Source organism: Canis lupus, chromosome 20, assembly GCF_003254725.2.
Source record: "Canis lupus dingo isolate Sandy chromosome 20, ASM325472v2, whole genome shotgun sequence".
NCBI lineage: Eukaryota > Metazoa > Chordata > Mammalia > Carnivora > Canidae > Canis > Canis lupus.
The window spans coordinates 45,205,990-45,223,292 of record NC_064262.1 but is presented as its reverse complement, the minus strand read 5'-3'; the positions used below and the strand labels follow the sequence as shown (position 1 = coordinate 45,223,292).

At 54.8% G+C, this 17,303-nt stretch overlaps 1 protein-coding gene across 4 annotated transcripts in view; it reads left to right on the top strand.

The window, feature by feature from the left end:
- The window catches only part of KCNN1 (potassium calcium-activated channel subfamily N member 1), a 31,168-nt gene extending 15,418 nt beyond the window's left edge, over positions 1–15,750 (top strand). For all 4 annotated transcript variants that reach the window (XM_049097931.1, XM_025458022.3, XM_049097929.1 and 1 more), the window contains 6 exons: positions 453–871; positions 3,700–3,841; positions 7,146–7,256; positions 7,859–7,986; positions 12,848–12,917; positions 15,149–15,750. In XM_049097931.1, the coding sequence (XP_048953888.1) occupies positions 453–871; positions 3,700–3,841; positions 7,146–7,256; positions 7,859–7,986; positions 12,848–12,917; positions 15,149–15,403 (1,125 nt within the window). In that variant the 3' untranslated portion in view covers positions 15,404–15,750. The remainder of the gene's footprint in view (positions 1–452; positions 872–3,699; positions 3,842–7,145; positions 7,257–7,858; positions 7,987–12,847; positions 12,918–15,148) is intronic.
- Positions 15,751–17,303: the final 1,553 nt, after the last annotated feature.

The following is a 17,303-nucleotide window of genomic DNA, read 5'->3' as shown; positions in this document are numbered from 1 at the left end:
AAATTAAGAGTCAGATGCTTAACCACCTGAGCCATCAGGTGCCCCTGGGTGGCTAATAATATTCCATTGTGTGGAAAGACCTCATTTTGGTAACCCATTCATTCATAGATGAACAGTTGGGTGGCTTCCACTCTTGGCAATTGTTCGTGTACAGGGATTTGTTCCCATGCCTGTTTTCATTTCTCTTGCATATATGCCTCGGAGTGAGATTGCTGGGTCATTGGTCACTCTGTGTTTTTCTTTTTCCAGAATGCCTGTTCCACATTTAATTGGAATTGTGGCTAACCCCCCCAAACTAGGGAGTTTCGCATCTGAGGCCGTGTTTCTCATAAAAGCAAAGCCGGTGGGGCTGGGGTGGGGGTGGGGGTGGTTCTTGGGCTGGGGTCTCGTGGTGGGGGGCAGAGGCACGAGTACGAGACCCACCACCACTGCCTGTCCCCCACCCCCCGCAGCTGTTCATGGTGGACAACGGGGCGGATGACTGGCGCATCGCCATGACGTGCGAGCGCGTGTTCCTCATCTCTCTGGAGCTAGCCGTGTGCGCCATCCACCCGGTGCCCGGCCACTACCGCTTCACGTGGACGGCCCGCCTGGCCTTCACATACGCGCCGTCGGCAGCCGAGGCCGACGTGGACGTGCTGCTGTCCGTCCCCATGTTCCTGCGCCTCTACCTGTTGGGCCGCGTCATGCTGCTGCACAGCAAGATATTCACGGACGCTTCCAGCCGCAGCATCGGCGCGCTCAACAAGATCACCTTCAACACGCGCTTCGTCATGAAGACGCTCATGACCATCTGCCCCGGCACCGTGCTGCTCGTCTTCAGCATCTCCTCCTGGATCATCGCTGCCTGGACTGTGCGAGTCTGTGAGAGGTATGGTCCTGGCCCCAGTGACCACCTCGCCCACCCCTGGCTCCAGAGCCCCAGGGCTCCCCCGGCCATCAAACCCCCACACCCTATCCCTGGGATAACCCCCCACCCGCACCCACTTCCTGGCCTCAGCCCTCGAGCACAGTGCCCTCATCCCTGGGACTCCAGGGGGTACTCAACCCTTACCTCAATCCACACCCCTCTGGGGCCTTGGCTCTCTCCCCCTGGGTAGGGGGGGGTCTTGTGCTCCTCCACTGCGAGCTGCCAACCTCTGACCTCTGGCCCAGGGCAGTGGAGGCAGCAGGAACAAGATAGCTCCCAACTGCCTGTTTCCCCCCAGTTTAACCTGCTCTCCTTCTGCCCTCTGCCCGCCCCACCGGACTGTAGGGAAAACATGTGAGTCCTACCCTTGGCCAAGCTGTGTGTACAGAGCTGCTGCTGTCCCGCCCGCCAGGAATTTAAGATTAGCTGCCGCAAGGGGAGGGCATAGGGAGGTGAGGTGGGGTGGCTGCCACCAGCCCAGAGTCCCAGCAGGGCCGGGGCAGGCAAGTTTGGAGTCGGGCCGAGGACAGCAGGCGGCAGGCTGCTCTTGGGCCGCGTCCACTGGGCATCCTGGAGGTCCTTGTGTCCAAGGCCGGGGAGGGTTTTGTTTGGGCAGTGGACCTTGGGGGACTTGGACATCTCCTCCCAAGTGTTTAGTGGGTCTGGGATAAATAAAAACCGGCCAGGCCTTTAGTACCCCTCCCTGCATGGGGTTGGTTCTGAACAGCCCTGGAATGTGCAGACCACCAGCCCAGCTTACAGATGAGGAAACAGAGGCTCGGGAGCAAAGGGACACTCCCAAGGCCTGATTCCTGGTCAGCTCTCTGGACCTGCAGGGTGCTTCAGGAAAGGGAGGGTCTCCACTGGGCCTCTCAGAGCATGGGAGTACCTTGCCTCGGAAGGAGCCTCTTCTACCTCATGCCTCGCTGGGCAAGGCCCTGGAAGGGTGTGTGGCAGGTGGTACTGGGACTGGGCTTCCTGGGTGGGGGTGGGGGGTCCCTGGGCTGGACCGGCCTCCCAGGGGCCCCAGTCTTCATCCCTTTAAGCCCCCCTCCATGGTCCTTGCCTCAGCCTGATGTGGGGCTCATAGGGATGAGGGCCCAGCTCTTATTGTCATCGAGCCTACCGTCTCGGGACCTGACAGGGTTTCCTTGGACTCCTGATATACCACCATGCCAGTGTCCACAGCCCACCCCCCGACCCTGTCAGGGCAGGGTCAGGATTGTGTTCTGGGGAGTGAGAGGGGGTATTCCTCATCGGGAGTCCTTGAGGTGCAGTCTGGGTCATTGTAGGGGTCCCCAGGTTGGGGCAGGGAACGGGGCAGGACCGGGGGGGCAGCCAATCCTAAATTCTGAGCTCTCTGATGCTGCTTGAAGCCCCCTCGCCTGCCTCGCTCCGCCCCTGTGGCTCTGTCCCATCCCCACCCTGCCTCCCGCATGCCCCCCACTCCCTGGTCCTAGGTAGTCCCGGGGGTCCCGCAGCCATCACCACAGCTCCAGCCAGGCCCAGGGCTCCCCTCCCCACTGCTGAAGGGCCTCCCTCTCCTCTTGTCCCCTGGGCGTGGGGTGCTGGTCTACTGAGAGGGGGAGGTCAGGGAAACTTGGGGCTCAGGTGCCCCAGTGAAAGATGGGGTTCAGTCCCAGCTCCCCTGGAATGGCCATCTGGCCCCCAGGGCTGGGCAGAGACTCCCAAACATCAGACCTGCTGAGGTCTCCATCCCTCCCACCCACCTTTGGGCTTCTGTTGCCTTCCCCTCTCTAGGCCCTGACTCCAGTCCGGTCTGCCTGGAGCAGCTCCCCTGCTCCCCAGTTCCCCTGCCCTGCCACTGCCCACAGAAGAGGGCCCACCTTCTCTGTGCCACCTCAGTTGACCTCTAACCTTGAAACACCCCCCCACACACACACTCAGAGCCTGAGGCGTGGGAAGGAGTCCCCTGGAAAGGGCTCCCTGAGCTGGAGGGGCTTTGCAGGCTGGGGGCAGGGCTGGTGCAGAACCTGGCACTGACCCTGCAGACCCCCAGCCTGGGCTGACCCTAGGTTGACTTGTTTGTGACCCACGTGACCAGGTTCCCAGGGCTGGCTGTGACCAGGGACAAAATCAGGTCCTTTGAGGCCTGCCCCAGACCCAAAGGTTAGCCCTAGGCCTCCCCAGGCTCAGATTAGGGCAACTGGTGCCAACCCAAACATACTGACTTCCCTTTTTCTCCCTAGCCCTGCAGTCCTGCAGTCCTCCAGCGTCCTACGTCCCTAGTAGTCCTCTCCCCACTCCCACCCCCCATGGGGCCCTGCTGGCTGGGGGAGTTCTTCCTGGGGTCTGACCTGAATCCTCACCTCCACTCCCTGCCGCTTCTGGTACCCGTGGCCACCTGTGTCTGCATCTGTCTGTGTGTCTGTCTTTGGGAGAGGGCTCGTGGGCACACGTGTGGACACGTGGACCTACCCTCACTCGGACCGCTCTGCCCCATAGCCAGGGCCTGGGGACAGAGCACAATCTGGGCAGCAGCTTGGGGTCTGAGTGAAGGGAAAATGTTGGAAGGAATCCTGGGAGGGGAGTGTGGGTGCCCTCTGCCCTGTGGTACCCTCGGGAGGGTGCTAACCACCCCCTTCTCCCTGCCCCAGCAGTGGAGCCTTTATTACTTGGAACCCTCAGAGTGATCAACAATTTGCAGTGAGGGTCCCCCCACGCTGGTGGAACCAGGGCCCTGGTGTCCCGGTGCTGCTGGGCCCAGGGCTGTGACGAAGGCAGAGAGACCAGTGTGGACTGACTGGGCCTTCCCCGGCTCCCCTCAGGTACCACGACAAGCAGGAAGTGACCAGCAACTTTTTGGGGGCCATGTGGCTCATCTCCATCACCTTCCTCTCCATCGGCTATGGTGACATGGTGCCCCACACCTACTGCGGGAAGGGCGTGTGTCTGCTCACTGGCATCATGGTAAGGGTGGGGGGCCCTTGCATACCCTCTGCTGAAAGGCAGCTCACCCTACTGCGAGCTATAATGCATCAGAGTTCCTCCTTGTGTCATCCTGCCCCTTCGCTTCCCTCCTCCTTACCTCTGCCATGACCTCAGAATCTCCACCATTGGGCTTCCTGGAGGCCTCTCTTCTTGGCTTCTTCCAGCCCTGGGTATGTAGTTCCTGTGGTGCCCACAGGGCTATATGCTGTGGTCCACTCTTAGCACCGAGTTTTCTTTGCCCTTTATTCTCTGCAGCCTGCTGAATTCACACCCTTGGGTCCAGGCCTAAGGGCTTGATGCTTCCATGCCTCAGTTTCCCCAGCTGTAACCAGTGCCCACTTCTGCTCGTTGTAGGGTTCAAGTCTCTTCCTTTATGTGAATGCTGTGAACACCCAATCAACACCCTCTGGGTTGTGCCATCACAGCCCAACTCCCCCCATCCTTGCATGACTTTTGAGGTATCCCAAGCACCCCACGGAGAGCCGCCATGGTGTGAAGTTTGTTTCATGTGACTCAGTGGGCCCTGGCAGCACCCCATCTCCCCAAAGACTCCTCAAGGCCAACTGTGGGTGAGGGTAACCTTTGACATTGGGTATCTCCTTTCCCTGATTCCATCACCAATTTTCCTGCTCATCCCTTCCTTCTGGAACCTTCTTTTTCCAAACTTCCACCTCCTTCACAAACACTTCACCATGTTTTGGATTATGAATTGTTGAATGCACAGTCTCCTACTCCTCTCCCCAGCCCCCAGTGAATAACATGTTCATTTCTGAAACTCAGTGAACACCAGTAGGCCAAAGAAACCAACCTGATCCCACCCCAGGTTCGACCCCAGGCCACTCCTTGGACTGTGTCCTTCCTTTTCTCCACACAGAGAGATGCATTCTTGGGAAAATAAGACACCATCGCCACAAGTTTCCTTTCTTCTCGCAGATGGAGAGGTTGTCTTGTCGTGGCTTTGCCCGTCCTGTTTCATGGCTTGTGGATTGCTCTCAGTTGTCACTATCTCCCAAAGGCCCGTGTCTCCTCTTCACCTTTCATCCCCTCTAAGCTGTTTGGGCATAAACTAGGGGTCCTTGTCCTCTCCCTTGCTTCCACTGGGGCCGTCCTTCTGGCCAAGCTGACATGGCCCCTCTCTGGCAAAATGGCCACACACCAATTTATTACACTATTTTGCAAGAGAGGGGAGGGGAAAAGACTAAAAGATCGGCCACAGTCTAGCCCCCACCACAAGCAAGTAAACTTTACAAACGAACAAAGAAAAGTACTCAGGTAAGGTGAAGTCAAACACAGAAAGCCCAAGATTAGATGGAAAAGCTGAGTTCTGTTCTCTGGAACCTTGGCTTCTGCCAGAAAATGAATTCCTTGTGTGTCCTGCAGCTTACTTGCTGCCTCTGCTCCTGGCGTGCACGCCAACAGTCATGCTTGGGTCAGTCTTGAGCTCGCTCTTTCTTTGAGAGAGAACACAAGCGGGAGGATCAGAGGGAGAGGGACAAGCAGATACCCCACTGAGCTCAGAGCCTGACATGGGGCTCGATCGATCTCAGGACCCTGAAGATCATCACCTGAACTGAAATCAAATTGGTGACTTAACCAGTTGAGCCCCCCAGGCGCCCTGGTCTCAAGCTCTTCTTCTTTTTTTTTTTTTTTTAAGATTTTATTTATTCATGAGAGACACAGAGAGAGAGAGGCAGAGACACAGGCAGAGGGAGGAGCGGGCTCCATGCTGGGAGCCCGATGCAGGACTCGATCCCGGGTCCCCAGGATCATACCCTGGACCGAAGGTGGTGCCAAACCGCCGAGCCACCAGGGCTGCCCTCAAGCTCTTCTGTTAGCTCCCTCCTCTTCCACCCTTGCCCAGGTGTGTCCCCTCCTTCCAGTAATTCAGCAGCTGTGCGTTTGGCTGTTGAACTCCAGGGCATCCTCGTCAGGCCCCCTCTGAGCCCGGTGTCTCTGGCCAGACGTGGTTTCTGTGCTCTTGTGTGGAATTGGCAGATGTCCTTTTCCCTTGTGCATAGTATGCCACGGGAACTTTCCAGCATGTTTCTGTGCCACAGTGGACAGGGCTTTTTCCCGGAACCCATGACAGGGTTTCCTCAGAGGGTAACCTTGAGCATGTCCTGCCCAGGCTGGGCATGTGGGCATCTGTACCTGCCCAGGACTGTCTGATGGTGTCCCTAGCCCTTGCCCAGCCCTCCCCATAAGTGTCTCCCATCCCCAAGCAAGACTGAACTACAGCCCAGGCCCCCTAGGCCCCCAGCCCCCCCAGCCTAGGAGCTGAGCCCAGCCTCTCCCTCTTTCCTTAGAGGTAGCAGCCTGGGGAGGAAGCACCTGGTCGGTAAGGCACCAGGAACTGACTTCAGTGCAGGTGGGGAACACCTGGCCTTGCCTGCTCCTGCCACCTGCCTTGGGCACCTCTGGAGCCGATGACACCTCCCAGATGTTCTAGGCTCCCAGCCCCTACTCCTTTGTGGCAGACTCTGCCTCCCTCCCATGTCCCTTTTTGCTGCCTCTTCTTCCACCTGTCAGCCCTTTCCTCTCTCTTGGGTCCTCACTCCTGCCCTTCTCTCCTAGGCTGCTTGCTCCCTGATAGACGAGCAAGTCCTCTCTGACCTCTTTCACTAGCTGGGAGGTCTGGCTGCCACTTTGGGCACCCTGGGGAATGTGGTTGCATCCAGCAGGGAGCTCACCATGGGGGAGGCATCCTCCCCTTCCCCACCTCCTGGGACCTCCACTTTGCTCTTTCCTACCTGCAAATGCTCCCCCCCCACCACCACCAATAGGCAGCCAGCCTGACCCTTCGCTCACACTGCCTTCTCACGCTGCCAGCTGACCCCTCCCTTGAGTGTGGAAAAACATGTCTTCTGGGTCTCTATCCCCAGCACCCAGACCCCAAAGCCTTGATGGAAATGCTTCCAATCCTCACTCCTCCATGGTTGTCAGCCCTGGATGTACCTGCAGATCTTGCCCTATTCTCTCTTTCTCATCTCTGAGCCCCTCTGCCCAATGGAGGAAGAGTGGTCTTACCTACCAGAGCTCTTGGGGGACCAGATAAGCTAATCAGTGGGACACATTCCCCAGACTTTCAACTGATATTAAGCAGGTGGGGCTGGGAGTCAGTGAGCTTAATAACAGGTGGGATCTGCCAACGCTATTATGGGCTTGGAGGGTAAAGGTGAGGGTGGAATCAGGGCATGCTTCCTGGAGGATGGAGGGTGTCCTCTCTGCGGCCTGGGACTACGTGAGGCAAGACACTGATGTGTTCCTCATCCTCTGCATGCAGGGGGCCGGCTGCACAGCACTCGTGGTGGCCGTGGTGGCCCGGAAACTGGAGCTCACCAAGGCAGAGAAACATGTGCACAACTTCATGATGGACACTCAGCTCACCAAGCGGGTAAAGACCTCCCTCACGGCCGCACCCCCCCTCCCCAGTCCTCAAGAGTAGAGCCTCCCCACTTTACTCCTGAATACACTGGGCATGTCCACATGCCCACAGGTCATTGCACTGCCTTGTGCCCTGTTGCCCATGTGAATGCTCATGAGCCATGCACAGAGAGATGGCAGTGGCCCCAGGTGGCCACCTCTGTGCCCAGTCATAGCCCCACCCTGAACCACACAGCAAGAGGCAGGCATCTTGGGGCCAGGCAGGCCTCCAGGTACAATATATAAGCTGTCTGATCTTGGCAGGTTGCATTCTCTGTGCCTCAGTTTCCCCATGTATAAAGTGAGAGAGATATCAACATCTGTAAATTCATTGATTTAACATTTGTAGGGTGTATAACAAGGGTCTGGCCTGTACTGAATGATAGAAATGACATACATGCACACACACACAGATTCATAGAGCACAGATGTGGACATGTAAATATGGCCGTGCCTTACAGGCCCAAGACCCCAGAGGGGCATTTCCAGGAGTTTCTAAGAGTTTCTGGAAGTTTCCAGAACTGTCTACAGTTTTGTGCCTACCTTACGGAATTGTTCTTTTTCGGGCCCCAGGTAAAAAATGCCGCTGCTAACGTTCTCAGGGAGACGTGGCTCATCTACAAACACACCAGGCTGGTAAAGAAGCCAGACCACGCCCGGGTTCGGAAACACCAGCGTAAGTTCCTCCAAGCCATCCATCAGTAAGTCCAGCACCTTTCCCACTCACGTTTCTGTGTCCACCTGGTGCGGAGGCAGCTGTGGTCCTCAGGAGGAGGCTACAGGCCAGGCCAGACAGCTCAGTGTGGCTTCGTCATGGCCCCTCCCATTCTGGGTGGTCAGTTGGTTGGGGCTTGCAGCCTCTGTGCTGGGTGGGATGGTCAGAAGGAGGCAAGAGATGGGCCCAGCTATTATCCAGGGCAATCACCTTTTGATAAGTTAGGCAACCCACACAACATAAATGGCAAGAAGCATATTTTATTCTCCAAAATAGCCAAAATTATTTTACCTTTTAGATGTTAAGCAATGCAATTTCCCTCTTTTGCTTTGGCTGCCAGAAAGCTCAGAATTAACTTTGTGTCCTGATTCATGTGATCATGTGGGGTAATTGGAAATTACTTGATTTCCTCTCTTGTCCCTTTGCCCTGAAAATTATTTAATCAAGTAGTTCTCATCCTTGGCTGGAATCACCCACAGGGCTTTAAAAATTCTATAGGCTGCACGTAATGCCAGTTAGCACAGACAGACTCTGGAATGCACCTTGGCTTTAAGTTTAAGTTCCTCAGGTGAGTCCAGTGTGCAGCCAAAGTTGGCAAAATTTTCCTATAAAGGGCCAGAGAGTAAATATTTGAGGCTTTGTGGACCAGACAGTCTGTCATAACTACTCTACTCTGCTGTTGTAGCAGGATTGCAGTGAAGAGGAATGGGTGGATCATGCTCTAATAAAACTTTATTTTCCCAAATAGGCAACTAGCCAGATTTGGGCTATGCCAGGCTCTAATATGTCAATCACTGTCCATTAGAAATACCATGTAAACCACTACATAATTTAAAGTTTCCTAGTAGCCACATTTAAAAAAAAAAAAGTAAAAGAAAACAAATGACACAAATTTTAATATATTTATTTAATATATGGAAAATATTATTTTAACATGGTTAATATAAAAATCAGTAATGAGATATTCTAGAAAGTTTTGGCACTAAATCCTCAAAGCCTATTGTGTATTTTACATTTACAGCCCATTTTTATTCGGACCAGCTACATTTCAAGGCTCAGCAGCCACATATAGAATGTATGGGACAGCACCCAGTCTAGAATTTAAACAGCTCCAAATCCTGTGGAGTGTGGCACTTTTAGTTTATATTTACAATCGAGTCATGTGGTACCTGACTTAAAATTGCAAACAACAGAAAAAAAATGTATTTAGGCACTTCTCAGAATGAGCCCATGGATTCTCATCTCTCACTTTGTGAGAAAACCTATTCACTATTGGGCTCCCCTAAGAAAATCAGATGTTCCCTGCCTGAAGAGCTCCCAGGCCAGACACAGGGACCAGTGAGTCACAAAGTGAAGTGAATAGTGTTCAGTCTGAACTAGTCCAGCAGGAAGGCTGCTGATTCAGCCGTGGAGAAAAGAGACAAGAGGCAGCATGGAGAACCCCAGTGTGAGTGGCGGAATTAGGGAGGTTGGGCTGGAGGAGAGTTTAGGGTTGTGGCTGGGGCAGCCCAGCTCCCGGGGTGCCAGAAGGTAAAGGAGTGAGCCCATGAGGAGACCAGCCCACAGGAGAGGAAGCTCAGCCAGCTGGACTTCAACTTTTGAATCCTGTTAAATAATCTTTGCCTCAGCTTTATCGATGTATAATTGACATGTAGTCAACTGTATCTACTTAAAATGTACAGTCTGGTCAGTGTTAACATAGGTACATACCCATGAGATAATTACCACAGTCAAGATAAAAAACAGATCCGTTGCCCCCAGTTTCCTGGGGCTCTTAACAGTCTGTCTTTTAGCTGGAGAATTTAGTCCATTTACAGTTATTGTGTTTACTATTATAATTGGATTGGTTTCAAATATTAAGTCTCTATATCAGAAGACTGCAAGGAGATCTAAATGAGAGATCTAAATGAGATGATATGCAGGAATGCCCAGCACAGTCCCTGGCACAGAACTTGCACTAGTGACACATGGTGGACCGACTCCCAACCCCTACTCCTGCTTCTGCTTCCACCATCATCTAAAAAGCAGAGAGAGGAGCTGGTACCACACTTACTCAGTCTCACTGTGTCCCGGTCTTAGTCCTCACAAGACCCTAAGGCCCATGAGGACAGAGACCCCTCACTTATTGATGCTCGTACAGTTGTTCACTGACCACTGGGACCCAGGCTGCTGTCTGCCACTGACTGTGGGGCCTGGGCAAGTGACTGTGCTATTCCAAGCTTCATTTCCCTAAAGTGGAGACAGTGGTAATTATAATTAATGTGCCTTTTCTCCAGGGATGAGGTGTGGATCGAACACAACTGGGGTTTCAACTATGCCTACCTGCCATACAGTGTTTTCTAAACATGGGAACTATCAGTGTTGCCATTTCCACCCTTCATATGTTCATTTGGTGATTGCTCTGGCATTTCCTTTGCCAGCTTGTGTGCCAGGCATGGGGGACACAGATGTGGCCCTGCCCTGGACTTTGCCCCAATGGGTGTTCCAGACGGTTGTTGGGGGTAAGTGGGAAGATGAGAATTGAGGAGAGCCAGGTTTGTGGAGAATGTACCAGCTCTGTGAGTTACCTGTGTCCCTTTGTTCTGGGGCAAGACTGCCCCACTCTTTTTTTTTTTTTTTTTAGGACTGCCCCACTCTTATATATTGATTCATCTATCTATTCATCTCTTTATTTATATATTTTAAGATTTTATTTTTAAGTAACCTCTACACCCAACATGGGGCTCAAACTCACAACCCCGAGATCAAGAGTCACATGCTCCACTGACTGAGCCAGCCAGGTGCCCCTCACTCATTCTTAGGTCCCCCTAAACCTACTCCCTTCCCAGCCAAAAGAAAAAAAAGGTGCCCTGTAAAGCTGATAAAATCAAAGAAGTTTGAACTAGGGCCTGAAGGGTGGTTGGAATTTGGTTAAGAAACCAAAAGGTGGGTAGGCATACCAAGGATTGTCCACAGTTTGGGCAATGGTGGGAAGGTAGGAATGAGCATGGTGCTAGGGAGACCGGAGGTCTGATATGCAACCATGAGGGAGCCATGGCATATTCTTGAGCTGGGGAGTCTCCATGCCAGGAGCACTGTATGAGCAGCCACTGAAAAGGAAGAAATGGTCTCAGGACGGATTGAGGAGCATAGCATGGGTTTGGAAAGTATATGAATTTGCTGGGGATGCAAAGTACCACAAAGTGGCTGATTTAAAACAGCAAATTTTATGATCTTCCTGTTCCAGAGTTCAGAAGTAGAAAACCAATGAGTTAGCAAGACTGTTTTCCATCTGAAAGCACTAGGGGAAGATCTGGTCCAGGCCTCTTTCCTAGTTTCTGGCAGCCTCGGGTGGTCCTTGGCTTCTAGATATGTCATTCTAATCCCTTATCTTCACATGGCCACCTCCCTGTGTCTTCTCATCCCTCCCTCTGTGCATGTCTGTGTCCAAATATCCCCCTTTTTATTAGGACACCCATCCTTGCATTCAGGCCCACCCCGAAGACCTCCTCTTGATTAAATCTAGAAAGACCCTATTTCCAAATAAGGTCACATTCTGAGAAACTGGGTGAGGGGGTAAGGCTTCAAGATACCTTTCTGGCGGAACCCTGTTCAATGCATAACATGGAAGGTTGCCAAGACATCAAGACCAAGTTCCCCGCTAAAGGCATTCCTGAGCTTGGCAGGCCTCTACCCGCACTCCGGGGCAGCCTCATACCCCCAGGGCTGGAGTGTTTGCGTCCACCGCATTTCTCCAGACCGAGGGCTTGGTCCTATCAGGGATCCCGGAAGTACCCAGCATGGGTGGGCCCTAAGGGGCTTCCCTGAGCATCTGTCACATGTGGGCACGCAGAGATGGAGTTTGGACCAGTGGAGAGGAGTCCTATCTGGTATAGTTTCCCTAGGCTAGTTTAACAACACAAGGGATGGAGATGAGGGACAAGGACACTCTGTGGCCAATTCCCCACCCTCCTACCCACAGGCAGCTGTTGGGAGGCCCAGGTGCAGAGGCTAAGTGGCAGGTACCGGTTCAAATCCTGCTGGAGTGCTGGTGGGCACTGGCTTTGCCTCTCTGAGCCTCATTCTCCCTCTTGGGAAACATCACGGGCAGAGTTCTCTGGACTGAAGGCCACCTCTGGGGCCAGGTGCCCGGCACAGACTAGAATACAATGGGACCACAGGGTGAAAGCAGCCGCATTTGCTGAGTGGGCACTACTGGAGGGAGTCCAAAAGAAGAAATGCATCCCCAAGGGGCTGGCATTGCCCCCTCAGCCACACAGGGCCCCCAGCCTGGTCCTGGGGTTGTGCATGCGGGAGGCGGACAGGGTTGGGCACATGCCACCCAGTTGCACTGAGATTAAAATTGCCTTGTGATTTCTCTCTGCTCTGCCGGGTCCTGCCAGAGCTCAGAAGTAAGTGTCTTCCTGGGGGCGCAGGGTGCATGGTGGTCCTGGGGCAGGGCACACCCCCAGGGCAGCTTGTGGAGCACTGCCCCTGGCCTCAGGACCTCAGGAGGTGGCCAGGGCTTGTATCCACCCTGCAGGCCTGTGAAGTCTTCACTTGGGCTGGAGGGAGGCGGGGGGGGGGGGGGGGGGGGCGTGCAGGTCCAAGTTCCCAGGACATCCTGAATCAGGCCACTTAGATGTGGCCAGAAGGTGGACACTGGGAGACAGCTTAACCACCCCCCAGACCCTGCCCCCTGCTGTGTGCTAGGAGGGAATGGGCTGCATGGGGCCTGACCCTAATTCCCACCTCATGCCCCCTCCACACGTCCCACAAGGCCACCTCAGGCAGGGTGGGTGCATGAAGGACCCCACTCCTCTACAGCCTCCACCCAGCCCCTACCCACCCTCCCACCTGTCCTCCAGGCTCCGGAGTGTGAAGATTGAGCAGGGGAAGCTGAATGACCAGGCCAACACGCTCGCCGACCTGGCCAAGGTCAGTAGGGCCGGGCTGGGTGGGGGGTTCCCTGGGGCCAGCAGAGGCTGGTCAGGCCCCCACAGGAGGATAGGGGGTGTTCAATAAAGAGAGATGCTAGGAATCTATATCTACATGTAGACCACTTTTTAACTTTGGCAGCTATTTTATTTTTTTTAAATAGTATCTAATAAAATAGCTTAATTCAGAATATCTAATTAGTGGGCTAAACTGATAAAGTACCCTTTTGTTTTATTTTATTTTTTTAGGCATATCTACATAGAGGCTTTAAAATTGGAGAGAAAACAAGATTCTTTTTGGATATATGGATACAAATTCAAATGATAGCATTAGCAGAAAGCTTATTTGTGCAGCAGTTAAATATCTTTCAGGAAATTAAAGTTGGCTGCAGGAGCTCTCTAAGACCAGTTTCTGGAATCTCTCTGTTGGTTTCATTGTCAAGCCCGACCCTGTTCCCCGCTTTTTATTCATCCACTACAAGATGGGACAGGTGACCCATCTTTAGCCAGGCAAGCTCTTAGAATATCTGCCACGTGATTCTGAGCTCCCTTCTGAGCAGCAGCAAACCTTTCACGAATGGTTCACATGTGAACTCGGCTCACTGGCTCCAACCCATAATCAGTTAATTAGTCTGAGGTTAATTTAATATTATCTTTGGAAGATGTTAAGTCCTATTCTCCTTCTTATACCCAGAGCGTTTTGGACTCATTCTCTTCATCATTATCAAGAGAATGCAGTGTGATATTAACCTACATATATTTAATTTGGAAAGAAACATTATAGATAGGGGGAAAAAAAAACCATATTGTAGAGCCCTGAAGAAATCACTTGGTGGTAGCAAGAACATAATCCTAAGAGCATACAGAAACCCTTGCCAAACTAATTTGATGTCCTATGAGATTATAGCTAGAAATACATACGAAATGCCTTTGAAAAGCTCAGGTACTAGTTATTATAATTGGGATTATCCATATCGCACTTCCTTCCATTAGTATAGATGATTGAAGTTTGAATTTTTCAGAGTTATTTAAACCTCTCAATCATGGTAGTATAGTCCTCTCCGTACATTTAACAAAGCCTCCTTTGAAGTAAGGCTTTAATTGGATGGGATTATAGGGTTCCTAATTTTTAAAATTTAATAAGGTTAAAATGTTTTCCAGTATTAAACTTTAATGCGCTCCTACCCAACGTCGCTGATTTAATTTGTGTATCTCTGACAAAAGTAAAACGCATATTCTACGTTTTGAAGAATTTAAACCTCAGGCCAGAAAAAAATCATCAGAGACCAGGTGCCTTCAGATGTTCCCCTAGGCCCTGGGGACTGTGGTGCCCTGATGCAGGCCAGGGTGAGGGTCAAGTGACCCTAAGAGGGGACCCGGGAAGACCTACCGAGGCTCAGGCACGGAGGCTGGAAGGCAGAGGCTAGCGGTAGAAGGCGGAAGGCAGCAAGGCGCCGCGCTAGGTGCCTCATCTTGTCCCCCTGCTGGGCAGCGGGAGGCTGGGGGCTCTTTTCCCCTCAGCACCAATCCTCCCACTCAGTGCTGCCTGCCTGGGGGTCCGGTGGACACCCCACTGAGGTTAGAGATGAGGAACAGTGTTCTGTCGCCGTCTGGTGGCGAGAGCGGCGCTGCGCCCAGGTCTGAGTGGCCGCCTCCCCTCCGGGGTCCAACTGGACGTTGGCAGAACCGGCTCCTGCTTGTTGGCTTGTGGGGAGCAGGCGAGGCGGTGGGGATACCTCATCGCCTGTACGACTGTTACAGTCCTTGTTGTGGCTGCTGTGCTCCCCGATCTGTGATTGGGTCAGATCCTTGGACTGGTCACTGCCCCCCTGCCCTGCCCCACCCTGCCGCTGACCCTTGTCCCTCCCCAGTCTAATGTGGGGTGCGGGAGGGACGGTGGTTTACAACTGGGCCTCCTCCCCCTCGACCATGTTCCCAGCCTGGAGCAGCGTGAGCCCAGAACCGGCATGCCTTCCCCCATCCCGGGACCACCCCAACCTTCCCCAGGCCTGGGGGTCCCCAGCCTGGCATTCAAGACCTGTCTCTCCTCTCGCCCATTCCCTGCGGTACAGCGAGAGACCTGTGGGGCAGGGGTGTCCTCGCACTTGTCCCCCACTTGGGTCCTTCTTAGTGGCCTCCCACCCAACTGGGGCTGGTCACCCATCTCTCTGTGTGTCTGTCCTCTACTGTCTCTCACTTGGCCTCTCCTTTCTCTCCCGCTGTCTCCGGCAGACCCAGAATGTCCTGTACGACCTCATGTCCGAGCTGCACGCCCAGCACGAGGAGCTTGAGGCCCGCCTGGCTGCCCTCGAAGGCCGCCTGGATGCCCTGGGCGCCTCCCTGCAGGCCCTGCCCGGCCTCATCGCCCAAGCCATACGCCCGCCCCCACCACCCCTGCCGCCCCGGCCTGGCCTCGGACCCCTGGACCAGGCAGCCTGGAGCCCCCCGTGCCAGTGGCCCCTCATGGCCCCTTCAGACTGTGGGTGACAACCCTGCCTGCCACCGGACCCCTCAATCTTGGCCATCGTGTGGCCGCCACCTCCACGCCATCCAGGAAGCCCTGTACAGCGGCGCCTCTTGGAGTTCAAGGAGCCGAAGCTGAGTCGGGCTGAGCGGACCAGGGCCCTCCCCACCCAGACTGTCTGGGCAGAAGACAGGGCCAGACTGCAGGCGAGGGTAGGGGTGGGCCACTGCCCGCTTCCTCCCTGATTGGAGCTGGGGGAGCTAGGAGCTTCCTTTGGCCCCCGGGCCCCCTGATTCTCCCCAGGCCCCCGGTGGGCATGGAGCAACCAGGAGAGGGGTCCTTGCCTTCTGAATAAAGCAGGACCCACCCAGCTGCCGCCTGTTTTGCATGGCTCTGGGACGTTCATATTCACTGCATGGGAGGGGGCCACCTGACTTCAGGTCCCATGACGGATGTGGGGATCTAGAGCCCATCCCATCACTGTGCTGGCCTGGTAGCCCTCCAAGTCCCAGCTCAGGTGGGCACACCTGAGGTCATCAGTCCCGACTGCTATTGACAGTCCTGGCCTGCAGGAGGCAGCAGATCCTGGGGAGGTCCTTTCCATCCTGGAGTACCCAGTGTGGGCCAAGCTCCAGTGAGGCCATGGGTCATGGTCAGTGGAGAAGGTGACATGTGTGAGGACCATTCAGGCTTCACTGGACATAAGCTGAACAGAGTCCACAATGTAAATGACCACTTCTTCACCAAAACCTGACCAGGGTAGGATGGGGAAACAGGGTCAGAGAAGGAAAGCCACTGCCTGGGGCTCCAGAATGGGGGGGCGGGGGGATGAGTCAGGATTCAAACTCCCGTCTATAGGCCAAAGTGAAAGAGCCTGGACTTGGTGGAGGATGCTCTGTGGGGAAGGGTATGGTGTGATTCAGGGGTTAGAGTGGCCTTGGGGCAGGCTGGAGGGGAAGGATCTGGACTTGAGTAGAATCAGAAAGGTTCCTCCAGGCGTTGGGTTCAGGGTGCTGGGGTGAGGCAGGGGTGGCAGGCACTTGGCAGCGGCTGGGCTCAGCGTAGTAGGGAGACAGAAGCCTGGCTGGGGGGCGGGGGGCGGGGGGGGGGCTAGGTCTGGACGCAGCTGAGAGCCTCAGGCCCTGGCAGTCTCTGATAAAGCTATCAGCCATATGGCTCAAGAGATAACCTGGGCCCTGAGACCAGGAAATGGGGAGGTGCCAGGGGCTCCAGAGCTGTGTTGGGAGTCCTGATTGCCACCACTGGGTGCTTCTGGGTGAAGGCTGCTCCCTATGGGGGGGGGGGGCTCAGTTTCCCCATCTGTAAGATCTGGTGTGGGGAACAGCGTACAGTGCCCACCTTTGGGGAGCACCTAGTCTGATGGAGGAGGAGGCACCAAAACCATGTCACAGTCACAAACAGCGACCAGAACCATAAAGAAATAAGGCCCGAGTATGATTAGGGGGCTCTGAGGAAGTGGCATTTGGGCATGGGGGGCAGGTGGGGGGGTGGGAGAGCGGATGTGGGGAAGGGCGTTCCTAGCAGGGGAACCGTCAGTGCAAAGGCCAAGAGGCAAGCCCTGAGCTTGGTGTGTTTGGAAAACGGCCAGGAGGTGGGCGGGAGGGGGAAGCTAGGGCGAAGGTGCCGTAGGCGACAAGTGAAACCACCGGGTAGGCGGGTGCCTCTCCGCGCCGCTCCGGGCCAGCCACATCCGCCCCGCCCGCCCGGCCGCCTCTGACTCAACAGCGCCGACCCTACAAAAACAGGGCCCGCCCCGCGCCGGGTGGCAAAGTCAACAGCGCGGGCACGCGGGCGGCACGTCCCCGGCGGCCCGGGCGCGTCACGGCGGCGGCCGCGGAGGACCAGGAAGTCGGCGGCCGACGAGCCGGCACGAGTTCGCGGGGCCGCGCCGTCCCCGCCGAG